A 14783-nucleotide genomic window follows, 5' to 3' on the forward strand; every position below is an offset into this window, starting at 1 on the left:
CTTACACACATACAAGTACAAGTACTCCATACTTAAGCATAGCATACGCATAATTATAAATAAAACAATTATCAATTATTTTTCCGGCCATCATTAAATGTATCATGTGTCATTTTAGAACGTCCTATAATTTCATTTTTATCATTTTTAATACATGGATCATGCATCTAACTAATTCATTATATTTATATTTTATTAAAAATTCTGTTGTTACGAAGCTTGAAATGAATTGATTGGCTCCGAAGATAGAGATGGATTTGACATAGTCATATTTAAAAATTGAAATAAAAGATGGAAGTTCGAAAATCGCGGAAGATTGAGATCGATTTAAAATTGTTAATCTTGAAAATTTGAATAATAGTACTAGTAGACTTGTAGTATAGGAGTATCTACTTATAGCGATTGAAGATAGATTATTGTACACTTAACCGCAGGCAATGCAAAACTATATGTCACATCCCAATAACCAATAGGAGAAGCCCACGTCAACAAATGTACACGTGGAACAATCTAATTCGTAGGTTACTCAAGTCACACGTGGCGAGCCGCAAACTCTAATTACAGTTTAATTTAATTAATCAGCCCGAAGGAAGCACATACATTGTGCAGTTGCTCGATCGACGAATTACAAATTCAATCGAAAAAATAGCCGGAGCTCCGGCACCGCATAGAAGCTTTAACCGTGGCTCCCCCCGCTTCTCCGCAGCACCAACACAGCAACCTCACCCGCAGGAAATCCGCGCCGGCGTCCGCCTTCTCCGCCGCGTCTTCGTCGGGTTCCACACGAATTGTCTACCGGGAGTCCGTTGGCCGATCCTCCGATCCGGATCTGAGCCTGCCATTTTGGCAGAAGACTTGGTTCATCGTACTGTTGCTAGTGATGGCCGTCTCCTTTTTCGGTCTCGCGATATTCCTGCTTCTGACGCTCGACTCCGATTATGGTTCAACTCCGGTTTCCGCCGCCTCCGAGGGCGTTCAGGCAAGTCATATTTCTCCTTTATGTCTTTTTCTGGTACAGTGTGTGTGAGCTAGAGAGGTATTTCTGGATGAGTGAATTATATTGGCTATTTGATCGGTAAGCTTTAGGTATTTTTCATCGTAAAAAACTAAAAATTGATTTATGAAAAGCTGGAGCTCGAAAATTGAAGATTTATGTTCCTGTTTATGTTTCTGATTGGAGCTATTACGGTTACGGGGAATTAATTTTGTTGCAACTTAGTGGTGAATGTTAGTGCATTTGTGAATTGAATAATATTTGTAGTTTATTATCTGGTGGGATCGCCTAAATATATCTCTCGTTGATGTGATTTTATTTGGTTCCTGCGAACATGTTTCGGTTTTTGTTTTAGTTCTAAATTACGTTTGATAAGTAGTATGATTTCCATGAGAACTGATGAAGAAGGTATTGTAGGTTGGAGGTCAAATTGTATGGCCTATGGTTTTATTACTAGTGAAAAACTAAGAAATCTATTTAGATTCAGGTGCACTTTGACGGTTGAGGAAAAGCTAATTCGGTTGTTTGTGTAATACTCCTGCTTTACTGACTCGAATGCTGTGTAGCTAGCTGAAGAAATTTGTCATATGCAGTTAATAAATTAGTTTTATATGTTCTGTGTTTCGATTGTCATTGTACCAATGTGTTTAATCAAATGCTCCATTTTGTAGATATCATATGGTTCAGCCATCAAGCTGATGCATGAGAAGACAAAATTCAGACTGCACTCTCATGATGTTCCTTACGGATCAGGCAGTGGGCAGCAGTCTGTTACTGGTTTTCCTAATGTTGATGATGCCAATAGCTACTGGGTATGTCAACACTCAGCACTATATGTACTGTAATTTCTTTGTGCATGTGATCTATTAATGCTGGTTCCTGAACTGTTAAAGAGATTTTTATTTTGCAGATTGTCAGGCCAGTACAAGATTCATCTTCAAAGCAAGGAGACTCAATCAAAACTGGAAGTCTTATTAGGTTGCAACATATGAAAACTAGGAAGTGGCTGCACAGCCACTTGCATGCCTCACCAATATCAGGGAATATGGAGGTTAGCGTCCATGAGTTTGCTTAGCAACCTTCTCCCTACATCAAATATTTGAATATCTATCCTTGGGTCTGCTTATCTGGCTCTTAAACTGAGAATATCATTTCTTTTAGTAGTCTATTTCATTGTGCTGAACTCTACCATTGTGGTAGAGTAATGTGACATTCACTGTTACTCAAAAATGTTTTTGGCTATAAATTCGTGTAACCTGATTGTATATTTGGCATAATCAGAACATGAATTATCAAGGTTAGGTTTCATTACGAATCTAAAGTTGCATTTTGATTAGGGATGTAAATTCAAGGACTTTCAAATCTGTCAAAATTAGTTCAGTATAAGGGATGAATATCAAATATCTTTGCTAATATTGATATGATATATATTTCCAAACTCTTCAATCCACTGAGACCTTGTAATTTGACATAAGTTTCTATTATATCAATAGAAATTTTTAGAAGCAGTTCTTTTACTAATAGTAATATTTATTGTAAAATATCACCACAATAAATCCAGTCTATAAGTTTAGGTGAGGTGCAGCTTTCTGAGCAAAAATCTGAACTTCTTAAAGCTGATTGATGTAATATAGCTTAAGCATAATTCGATGTGCATGAGTTTATTGAGAGAGGCTAATGCTAATAAATCAGCTCCTATAAGTACTAAGCTTGCACTGGCACCTTCTTGTGGCACTTAGAGTTAAGATGCAATACACTGCATGGAGCATGTATTTCTACGACCTATATGTTTTGCAGTTGTAATTCCATTCATTTTAATACTGGTAGTTGTCTAGTATTTTCTCAGATGGAGTTTTTCAATGGGTAAATGTCTTTCCTTTTCTTGCCCCCTTTGTATCCCACTTGCAATAGATGAGTAACTTGTATTCATACATAAGATCCTTGTCATCGCCTTCCTTCTGACAATCATCTTATTTGGTATTCTTATTAATAATATGATTAGATCTTACTAATCAACCTTGTCCATGGACTATGTAATTTTTTTATTGATATGCCATGTTTTTTTCTAGAAAAATTATTCAACTTAGTTCATCTGAAATACTATTGCTACTAGTGTAGACAGGGATTTTTCCTCTCCCCGCTGGTCAATGTAAATTACAAAATTTGTATGAGTTTCACACTAAATACATTTTTGATGTCTTTGTTTAGATACTTATATAGATCCATCGTGTTTAATATTCAATTTTGTATTGAGTGTTCCGGTTATTGTCTTAAGCTTAAATACGTGATGGAAAAATATACAGGTCAGTTGCTTTGGCAGCGATACCGAGTCTGACACTGGGGATCACTGGAGGTAAAGACATATAGCTATGAACCTTGTGGGTTATGTGATTAGGCTTCGGCATTCATTGTGTTTGTTGTGTGTGGCTTCAGTGTTGAGATTGAGGGAAATGGAAAGACATGGAGGCAAGATCAAAGGGTAAGGCTTCGGCATGTAGATACTGGTGGGTACCTTCATAGCCATAACAAGAAATACCAACGCATAGCCGGGGGGCAGCAAGAGGTAAGAAAGAAATAATAATGGATTAAAAAAGTTGCAGCATCGATCTATGGATAATGAATTCATAATGGTCTGTGGAACTGTTTCAGGTGTGTGGTGTTGCTGAAAAGAAACCTGATAATATTTGGTTAGCAGCAGAGGGCGTTTATCTTCCGGTTACTGAAACCAAATGAAGCTCCTCTCCCCTGCCCTGCCCTGCCCTCCCCTCCCCTCCCCTCCGGTAGTAGGTAATGGCTAATCATAGTTGAGCGATTTCTGTTAATTTAGTAGGGAATTACTCTCCCCTTTCTCCTATATTACAGAACACAGTTGCATGTGAACATTGCAAAGTTTTGAAAATAGTTTCATGTAATTGCCTTATAGTGCATGTAGACTTTACTATGAATTCCACAACTTATGTCACATGTTCAATTGTGGTTGATGTAGGGGTGTAATCGTTTCGTATTTGACACTATCGAATATTTGCATTGATATTCAGATATAAAATTTGAATATTCGAATATCCATTTTGTTGTAATAAGTGTATTTTCAATGGTTAATATCTCGATACCAAACTGTATTCATCTATTAACAGAAACATAAACATCTATACATGTAGGGGTGGGTAATAAAAATTATTTTTTTATCCTAAAGAGCTAAAAGGTATAAATACATTATATTTGTAGTGAAATTTGTATTTAATTCAAAATAAATTGTACTCCGAAAAAGCTAAAGTTTTCACCTTGTGGTTTTAAATATTTATTTTATCCAACAATGAACTATATTTACCATAAATCTTTGTGATCAAATAATTGAGAATGGTACGGAGGTTTTATACAAAATTAATTTTTAATTTCAACTTATATAGACATATTTTAAAATGTTTGGTTAAGTAAGTCTTTATATTTGGATTCGATCGTGGTTGCAGCAGGAATTACGATGAATATGAGTCATAGTCTTTATTTGGTGAGGTTTTTTTCAGTTGGTGCTAGTTTTACGCTGGTGATTATGCGGGACTAAAAAATTATTTAAAGTAAATAACAATATAACTAACTAATAATCTATATTTAAATAATGGGTAGTGATATAATGAAAACTATATATTTAATATAAATTTAAAACTTTAATTCTAGTCACTAAATATTACTCCCTCCGTTCCACTTTAGAAGTCCCAGTTTACCATTTTTAGGTGTCTCACTTTAGAAGTCTCGGTTGGAATATTCCATAAATGGTATTAGGTCTCACATTCCATTAACCTTTTTCCACTCACATTTTATAATAAAACTAATATAAAAAAGTAGGACCCATATTCCACTATTTTTTTCACCACCTTTCCTTTACATTTCTTAAAACTCGTGTCTAACTCAACCGAGACTTAAGAACTTTCTTTTGGACTTAGGTGTGGTTACGAATCTGCCCAAGAGCATCATCATTCATTGTGACAATTCTGGTGTTGTGACAAACTCGAGGGAAGAGCAAACACATAAGAGATATAGTGCAGAGAGGAAACATACAAGTGATCAAGATTGAGTCAGAAAACAACCTGACAGATCCTTTCACGAAGGCATTAGCGGTCAAGCCGTTTGAGAGCCATGTTGAAGGAATGGGAGTTCGACTAATACAAGACCTCAATCCGCTTTCAGTATAAGTGGGAGAATTAGACGTTAGACATTTTTTTGTATACTCGAAAGTGTTTTGAGTATAAGTGGGAGATTGTTAGAGTTTATATACTAGAAATCACGTTTCGAGTGATTGAATACTGTAAAACTCTTATTTTATTTTCCAAGGAATAAAATAGATTATTTTTGTCATAATGTTGTTATGTTTTACATTTAATGGATGTTATTGCATGTTTAAATGTATAACTAAACTTAACAAAGTCTAAATCTTTGTTTTAGTAGACCGGTTGTGGGCGTCGTCCACTTTAAGGTAACACGGTCAGTCCTAAACAAATAAAAAGAAGAATTTCACGACCTAGATGGAATTAGACTATCCATCGTGAAAGGTTGCAATGTCAGTCCGCATATTTCTAAGCCTTACTGAAATAAGATGACCATTGGTGTGGTAAAACACTGAACGGATCTAACAGCAAGACGAGTCTTTATGCTATCTACTGAAAGGCAGGTCTTGATAAATATTAATTTCTTAATCAATGTAGGTTAGCATTGAGCATACGGTATTGATTATGCATTACTTTGACTTATCAAATGGTGCGGGTTTTTCGCAACCCAATAATCCCGATATATTGGGTAGTGGTGATTAATATCTAGCGGTGCTAGGATTGCTATTATGTTAAATCGTGCGCGAGGAGAGTCTCGTTTGATAATGTCCTCAAGAGGAGCGCGAAACAAGGTTTTATTGTTCGGAACCTAGCTAGTTGGAGTTTGATTACTCTAAGAATAATAAATAAGCGTTTCATGATAAGTCCACTCTTGGAATTTATAAGAAGTTAATTAATTAAGCGCATAACAGACATTAATTAATTAATGGACATTTTTATCTTAATCGCGGGAAATGAAGGATAAAACGAAAACTCGGATTACTTATAATTTCGGATTTGGATGGGGAGAGTTCAATATTACTTCTGTAGTGGCTGCTCGTAATATTCCAATTAAGCTTGTATTAAATTGTGGGCTCAATTTAATTAGTAAAAAGTAAATTGGGTGAGCCCATATCCAAATCCTTCCATAGATCCCTGTCTGAGCCCAAAAGGAACTTAATATAAATAGGAGAATAAAGGAGACAGAAAAATACAATTTTATTTTCTCAAATTTCTGTCCCCCTCCATACAGTGGTGGTCGAAATTTTCCTCTTCCTCCGTGGAGTTGAATTTCTGTCTCTTTTATTTAAATCCTAGTATTCCAGTGAGATCAGCTCACACTGATATTGGAGTCCAGTACGGGAACCAGAGAGAGTTTCCGTGGTCTAGTATTCAAAGCGTCACATGGAGAAGTCGCTAGCCATCGTCGTTTTTTTGCAAAATTAACAAGGTACTCCCTCCGTTCCACAGTAATAGAGGCATTTGATTTCGCGCACTTATTTTGAAAAAATAATTATAAATAGTTGAAGTGAAGAAAAAGTAAAGTAAGAGAAAGAATATTGTAGATAAGACTCTTCTCTACATTATTATCTTTCTTACTTTACTATCTCTCCACTTTAACTATTTAATACTCCCTCCGTCCCCGAATAAGAGTTACTAATTTCCATTTGATCCGTCCCCAATTAAGAGTAGCATTTCATTTTTACCATAAATGGTAAGTAGGTCCCACATTCCACTAACTCATTTCACTCACATTTTATTATAAAATCAATATAAAAAAGTGGGTCCCACATTCCACTAACTTTTTCAACCAACTTTTCTTTACATTTCTTAAAACTCGTACCCGGACAAAGCGTTACTCCTAATGGGGGACGGAGGGAGTATCATTTTTTCAAAATGAGTGCAGAAAATGAAATGCCTCTGTTATCGTGGAACGGAGGGAGTATTATTTCTGCTCCGTAGAAAAGCATGTTTTAGGTTTCAATTATAATTAAAGCATGATTAATTCAAGTTATGAACATGATACATGTGTAAATTACACGAATAGAATTTGTCTAAATAATCTGCTAAATAGATCTGATTATTATGTGATTTATTTGTTTAATATATCGAACGCATCCGCTGCCAGTTCCTTCAATTGGTATCAGAGCCAGTCTTTGGTTCTAATTATTTGGATTTAAATTTCGCGAAATTCATGTATGCATGTATTATTTGATTCGAAGCATGTTCTTGTATTTAGTTGTTATATTTTATGCATGAAGAACTCAAGAACAATTGAATCAAAAGAACTTGAATTTTCGATCGTACGAGATGTGCGATTTGTCGGAGCTTGCACCGGGACGAATCGCACTACATACGATCGAAGAGGGTTGTCGAATTGAGTGGGAGCGAGGGAGGCGGTCGGTCGGTGACAAGCAGACGAGGGTGGTCTCGTGCACGCCGCCGGCAAGACCGTCGGTCCCGGCGAACCCCAGAGAATCATGGCCGATCAGTGGGAGCATCAAAGCGATCATCCGGCGACGTGAATACGAGCATGGGCTCGTCCACGCCGCCGGCGAGACCGCAGCGCCGATCTTCCACAGCTTTAACGGCGGTCGACAATGGTGGAGAATGATGAAGCTCGCTGCTCGTTCGAGAGTAGCGGCTTGTCTCCACCGCAAGAACCCTAACCCTAACCCTAGTCGAACCCTAGCCGCGCGACGCCGGACCGGAGCTGCACCGCCTTGCGCGGCTGCTGCTGGTTCTCAGCAGGTTGACAACGGCGGAGGGAGATCTACCGGAGCATTGCGGTTTTGGCCGCATGCTGGTCGACGACGACGATGGGAGAAGCGGCGTTTTACGCCGGAGATAGGGAGTAAGGAAGCAACCGTGCTGACGCGCGGGCTGCCGGGAGTGGCTGGGCGGCAAAGACAACGATTCAGCACGAAATTTAACATCAACAAAGCTTCAACACCATTTCAACACAAAATTCGACATCAACAAAGTGTCAAGGATTCAACACGAAATTCAACATCAACAAAGATTCATCGTCATTTCAACACAAAATTCAACATCAACAAGGAATCAACGACGCAATGTAAACGCAAAATTCAAGCAATTTTTTCGACGAATCAGCACATGATCGGTAATAGCTAGGTTTTAGCATGAAATTCAAGCAATTTTTTCAACACAAAATTCGACATCAACAAAGTGTCAATGATTCAGCACGAAATTCAACATCAACAAAGATTCAACGCCATTTCAACATAAAATTCATCATCAACAAGAATCAACGACGTAGTGTCAACACAAATTCAAGCAATTTTTTCGACGGTCAGCACATGATCGGAATTAGCTAGGTTTTTTTACTGAAAAAATTTAATTGTTGAGAATATGAGACGTCAATTACAATGGTGAAGATCCTCGCTGAAGATGTGAATATTTGCAGTTTGGAAAGTGGGAGATTAATTAGGAACGCATAAACCACTGGTCAAATTGAGTTACACAATTATCCTCTGTTGACAAAATATAGGCTCTTTTTGACATATGAATTGAACGCCATATTAACCACATATATGATATAATTAGTGACTAGAATTAAAATTATGAGATTATATTAAATATATGATTTTCATTTGATGACATCCAAATAGTACTCTAGTACATATTTAGGGTTCGTTTGGTAGTATTGCCGAGGTTTTAATAAGATCTCATATAGTGGCTTTTTTCATGATTTTAAATAGCTAATCATACTTATGATGGTGTTTGGTAGAAATGTTTTATGACTTAATACATCATTTGGTAGGCATTAGTCATTATACTAGAAAATTATATTAAGGCCTGCGATGACAAATATGCCCTCCCTTTTTCAAATGAAATGACTTCCTTACTCTCCGTCCCCCTTGCAAATGTGCAGTTTGGCGCGGAATTCTTCACAGATTGGCGCCATTAATGGAAGATGATAAAAATATGTGTATACATTGTATAGCAATGTCAACGTTAACGGAAGATATGTACACATTGGATATCTTCACAGATTGGCGCACATTAATGGAAGATAATAAAATTATGTATAGCAATGTCAGCTTTAATGGAAGATGTCTGGTCACGAGCACCACGACGCACCTGACGGCCCCGCACACGTTGGCGATCGTGGCGTAGGCGGACTCAAATTTGCAGAATGTTTACTTCAAATTTGAGTGTGTTTTAAAGGTAGCCGGTGGTGAGATCATAGTTGGCGTTAGGGATGTCAATTCAACCCGAAACCCGTGGGCCGGCCCGAACAATCCGGTAATATGAGCGGGTTAGGGCTGTAATTTTATTACCCGAACACAAAACGGGCTAAACGGGTTGGCCCGAATGGGCTGGCGGGTTAAACGGGTTGGCCCGAACGGGCTGCGGGTCGGCCCGATGGGTTGTGAGTTTTAATTATAAAATATTAAGTTTTAGGGATTTTTTTATATTTTTGAATCCCCAATCTTCATTCTACACAATCATTAGTCTTATTCAATCTCCATTCTACACTTTTCCACTCGATCCCACAATATTAGCTTTCAAATTTCATCTCAATTCATTATTGCACCGTCCCATCATCTGCTACTAGTGTCTTACCACCACCAAAACCAATCAAGATAAAATTAAGAACTAACCCATCAAAAATCTTAATATATTTATCATTTTAATAATGATTCATGTAAGATATGATTTTTAATTTTCATAAAGAATTAGTTACGAACAATGCCATAATAATGACACGAACACAAGCTTTAATTTATATTGTAGTTGATCGAGATGAAAGGCTTCTTTTCAAGTATTATTGAAAAAAACTATGAAAATTTGAATATTTCATATGATTCTAAACTAAAAAGAAAAAAGTATCTAATATTTAAAATTATTTTATAGAAGAAAATTTTGATACAAAAGATTATTTTCGAAAGCTTTTAGGCCCGAATAGCCCGATGGATTAGCCCAAAACCCGACGGGTTAGGGTTAGGGTTGAAAATTTATGATCCGAAAAATCCATGACCCGAATGGCCTGCACCCAAATAGCCCGACGACCCGAGTGGGCTAGCCCGAACCCGAACGGGTTAGCCCGATTGACATCCCTAGTTGGCGTGCATCTGGATTCCATTCAAGCTCGAGTATGAGATCATTATAGTCGTGACACCCTTCCTGATCGAGTCGAGATAAGCAGGCATATGGATGTCTTGCAACTGATTCCACTCTATCACTGTGTCATTCTCATTGATTCCATAGGCAGTGCCACCGTCTCCAACGAAATGCTTTGCACATCCCGCGACTTTCGCCCTTCCACCACAACAAGCACGAATCAGACAAATCAAAGGCGAACAAACAACAACGTTGTTACAATAAATCAGATCCCTACCTAGGAAGGACAAATGGGAAGTTGTTTGGGTAATTTGGTGGAACTTCCCCTTGCAGACCAGGGATGATCTCGGTCATCTTCTGCACAATCTCGTGATCTTCGCTGTAGCTTTCGTAACAACGCCCCATCTCGGGTCCCTGCACACCTGCAAAGAGGGATCACAAACCTAGCAATCACTCATATTGATCAACTCAGTTCAAAGTCACAGTAAAACACCAAAACTCAACCACCTTGGAAAAAAGAGGTACTAATTACAAGATTGCATTTCTCAACAGCAAATCTCCACTTCCTCTGCCATAGATTCTACAATCTACACATTAAAGCTAAGTTAGTTGTGACGCTAACGATCATGACAAAGACGGGAGATACAAATATTTTAGCAACAGGATGCAAGAACCACATTAAAGATTTCTTAAAGAGCACATGACGTGCATAAGGATCTATTGAGATTTCACATGAAACTACATAGAAACATTAAAAAGAATCACCTGTGCTAGACGTAAATTGAACCTTAACGCTTAGTCTTTCTTGGGGATATCTTTCTCTAAAATTTCCTTGGGTTTTGCCTTCTTCTATATTTCCCTGCCATAACATCAAAACAAAATTTTGCTCCTGTTTAGGCTTACAAGAAAAAAACAGCTCACACTCGATCCATGTTATTAACCGCAACTGAATTGATCGAAAGATCTATCCAAAATTGGAATTTTATATCCCTAATCCAATTCTAACAACTTCTATTCCAGAATATCATGCAGCAATTCATCATAGTTGCTTAATATGAACAACAAAGTATGCAAATTTGTGATAATGTAGGCAACATCAGATTCCCAAAAAAGAATTGGTCAGAAAATTCAGTCAGCATCACATTGAATCAATATAAAAAAAACATTTAGAATGATCAGAATTCAGATATATTCCAATTTATTCACCTTCATTCAATTTAGTAACCGATTAAAAAAAGACAGGAAATTTCACTCACACTCCCTCCCCCACACTCACAATACTCCCTATTTTGCACAAACCAAACTTCCCACTTCAGCAAAAATGCATTCAATTTCATTACAAACCCAATCAAGAAACTTTGTAAAGTGAGGCCTTTTGCTTAACATCTTTTTCATCAATCATCCCATGAATTGAGCAATTCCCATCAAAATTTCAAATTTCTGAGATTAGGGTTCATCAAGAATTGGGCCTTTTCCATCAATAAAGAATCAAACATGAAATCCCACAAAATAAAATTTGATCTATTTGCACCTACCAATTAAATATTTGTGGATAACATCTGCAGATGAAACCCGACGTTCAATCTGAGTCATCTGTCCAATCTTTTCAGCAAGAGTCATTCTACTCATCAAATCTCTCACTCTCTCCTCCAACGGCTGCTTGGGGTCCTTGTACTTCATGTACTCTGCCGCCACCGCCGCCGTCCCCCGCCACAGCGCCACCGCCGTCGCCACCGTAAGCCTCCCCGTGCTGATCGCCTGAAAAAGTACCCAAAAATTCACTTCCCAAATCTATGTGATAGTGAGCGACTCGTGATTATGGGTATTATGCTGGCTAGAGCTCAAAAACAATTAATGTATAATTTCACGTGGAGCCATAAAATTAAATAAATTATTATGTGAAGTCAGAAATAGTACTAGGTGTGATATTATGAGAAAAAAAGTTCTTTACACTATTATGATAATGACTTTTTCCATGTCAAACCAAAGTTTTTTAAATAGACACATGTTTTTCCTATTTTTGCTATTAAGTTAAATTAAACCTTACAATATTTTTTTTTAAATGTAACATCTCATTTAAATTTCTGGTAGGGAGTATCCAACAATAAGACGAAGTATCAAAAATCAAGAGCAAAATTTCAAATATTATCGTCAAAAGCATTGGAATTCGGTAGACTCAAAAACAATTAAAACAGAAACACTAAAAGCATAATAAAAGAGAGCTTCTATTTCTAAAGCCCTAAATGGTTTTCCATAACAACCAACTTCACCGGGAGCTTCTCAGTGAGACTTCACATACTCTTGCACGATGTGAAGCCCTTCACTCTCCTCACCAAAATCCTAAACCACAACAATCTCAAAGTCAGGCTCTTGTCAATCAAATCTCACCATTGTATTGAGAAGAAAGAAATCTATCAATTTGCCAACATTACCTTCACGACAACACAAGCAGCTCCGACAACCTTCCTGGCCTTGCCTTCAGAGTCAATCTTGCACAACTACACAATCAACATTGAACACTAGAATCAAATAATATATCAATGATTCCCAAGTAAGAATAAGACAACCGGCTCAAGATGATCCGTCATCACCACAGTTGTCAAAGACAAATCATATGTGACAACGGCGAAAATCAGAGATGATTTCCTGATTTTGGGGCAGTAATTTAAAATCATCAGAATTCACTTACACCGGCCCATTCACCAAGGGTCTTGGCACTTGCAACGGAGATAAGGTTGACATTGTGATCGGAACACAATGCTTTGACCAACTTAATGTAGTCAGGTTGGTCACAGTCCTCGGCCAACACACACAAGAGGGCAGCATGCTTCTCAATGGCCTTTGCGGCCTCATGAAGACCCCGAACCAGACCTCCATGTGCCAACGACTTCTTGAGCACAAGCTGCAGAGCAGTCATGATATCCATAGGCTCACCAAGGGTGGGAGCCGCCGCAGCCACTGGGGTATCAACAACAACAGGCTCTTCTCTGCAAAACATCCAGGTTTTTAGAATCCGCATTTCATGTTGACAAAATTGCATTTCTAATTAGTCTCTCTTGAAAATAACAAAAATCTGATAATGGATTCAAAAGATCTTTGAATAGGCTTTAGAAACATACAAAGGATATTCAATAGATATACAAATCCCAACTTAACATATCACCACCTCTTCCCTAAAAATTGATTAACTAATTCGACAAATAACTGTCAAAGGTCTGTGCATTCATTTTATCAATTGTAATCATAATTAACATACAAAGTTAATTCAACAGATATAGAAAATTGAAGAGTTTCTTACCCAGACATTTCGGATTGGGGCTAGAAACGGATTCTATTTATATGAACTGCAATAAATCAAAAGATTACACAAATCAGCAGAAGTTACATAAGGTAGATCCAAAGGCTTATATATTATGCACGACAAGAGATACATAAAAATTGATATTGCAAATTACAATTCTGTATTGAAAGTAAATCGTCCAAAGAAGATATATGATCTAGCAATAGATATAAATCAGACGAAACTAGACCACTCAAACGAACAATGCGAGCACACTTTTCAAAATTCAGAAACCACAAATCAACACAAACCACTGAGATCAAATAAATTCAGATGCCAATTATTTAAATAACAGAACATCAATTTTTCAATGCTAAATTCAGATAGCTACCAAAAAGTTACCAGAACAAAAAAATTACAAACAACAGCATCAACGTAAATTGAAGAAAACGTAAGAAAATAATAACAAAACGTTCGGAAACGAAACAATTAAAAGAGAAATAGTAAAAAACAGGTAACGCACCAGCGGCTGCGGAGCAAAGTGTTTAGCTGCAAACGCAAATAAGGGACCAAAATAAACGGTGTTCGTCGCAATTTTATAGAGAGAGGATAGAAAGAGAAAAACCCCAAACCCTAGTTTTTGTGGACTTCGGCAAAATGATTTCAGCCCAATATGCTTGGCCCATGAGCCCAAGCTAGGAATATTACGTGTCGTTTTATGTTTTATATTGGTGTTTTAAAATTGGGTATGACTGAATTTGCACTCAGATTCAAAGACTCATTACATCAAATCAATAACCAACATTTGAGTAATAATTCTCTATTGCAAGTGACCACCAAACTTTCAAGAATAAAAATGCAAAAGACCCTACATTAGAATCAAAATTAAGCATGAAATTCACCCCAAATAAACATCAACAAATCAATTTTCTTATCATAGGAATGAATACAGAGCTGTATATACCTAGAGGTGGAAATCAGATGCTGGTGGCGGTAAGATTGACTCCATTGTACAAGACACAGCAGTCCGACGCGGAGCCAGCGAGTAGGTTTGGTACGGTGGTACAAGTTAGGTTGGGTGGTCGCAGCGGGGGGGGGGGGGGGGGGGGTGGGGGTTATGCTAACAAGGACGGAGCCAGGATTTCTTTGTAAGAGGGGCAAAAATATACATTTAGATATTTTAAAAATTGAAAGAGCAATTAGTAAAGATTAATACAAATTTTTTTTAACATGTAATACACGTATTTATGTATAGAAATATGAGCGGGACATTTGCCCCTTCTAGTATTAAGCTATTTCGAATGATAGCATAGGATGATTTCTGAAATCATCAGAATTAATT

The 14783-nt window shown here is 37.3% G+C and overlaps 2 protein-coding genes and 1 long non-coding RNA gene across 3 annotated transcripts; 1 reads left to right on the top strand and 2 right to left on the bottom strand.

Annotated features, from left to right (window-relative positions):
- Positions 1 to 594: 594 nt before the first annotated feature.
- LOC125186518 (stromal cell-derived factor 2-like protein) lies at positions 595 to 4056 on the top strand. Its single transcript, XM_048082889.1, has 6 exons — positions 595 to 979; positions 1666 to 1806; positions 1905 to 2045; positions 3298 to 3347; positions 3428 to 3557; positions 3644 to 4056. Exons 1-6 carry the CDS (start codon positions 881 to 883, stop codon positions 3725 to 3727), a joined length of 645 nt encoding a protein of 214 aa, XP_047938846.1. The 5' UTR covers positions 595 to 880; the 3' UTR covers positions 3728 to 4056.
- A 6100-nt stretch (positions 4057 to 10156) lies between these two features.
- On the bottom strand, positions 10157 to 12006 carry LOC125190360. Its single transcript, XR_007170904.1, has 5 exons — positions 11697 to 12006; positions 10927 to 11020; positions 10669 to 10748; positions 10439 to 10583; positions 10157 to 10359 (listed from the first exon to the last, which is right to left on the bottom strand). It is a non-coding gene; the product is annotated as an uncharacterized LOC125190360 (long non-coding RNA).
- A 270-nt stretch (positions 12007 to 12276) lies between these two features.
- LOC125190361 (40S ribosomal protein S12-like) lies at positions 12277 to 14107 on the bottom strand. The gene is made up of 5 exons (XM_048087640.1): positions 13965 to 14107; positions 13460 to 13505; positions 12851 to 13148; positions 12594 to 12659; positions 12277 to 12501 (listed from the first exon to the last, which is right to left on the bottom strand). Exons 2-5 carry the CDS (start codon positions 13465 to 13467, stop codon positions 12442 to 12444), a joined length of 432 nt encoding a protein of 143 aa, XP_047943597.1. The 5' UTR covers positions 13468 to 13505; positions 13965 to 14107; the 3' UTR covers positions 12277 to 12441.
- Between the last annotated feature and the right edge of the window lie 676 nt (positions 14108 to 14783).

The sequence above is a fragment of the Salvia hispanica genome, chromosome 5 (assembly GCF_023119035.1).
Source record: "Salvia hispanica cultivar TCC Black 2014 chromosome 5, UniMelb_Shisp_WGS_1.0, whole genome shotgun sequence".
NCBI lineage: Eukaryota > Viridiplantae > Streptophyta > Magnoliopsida > Lamiales > Lamiaceae > Salvia > Salvia hispanica.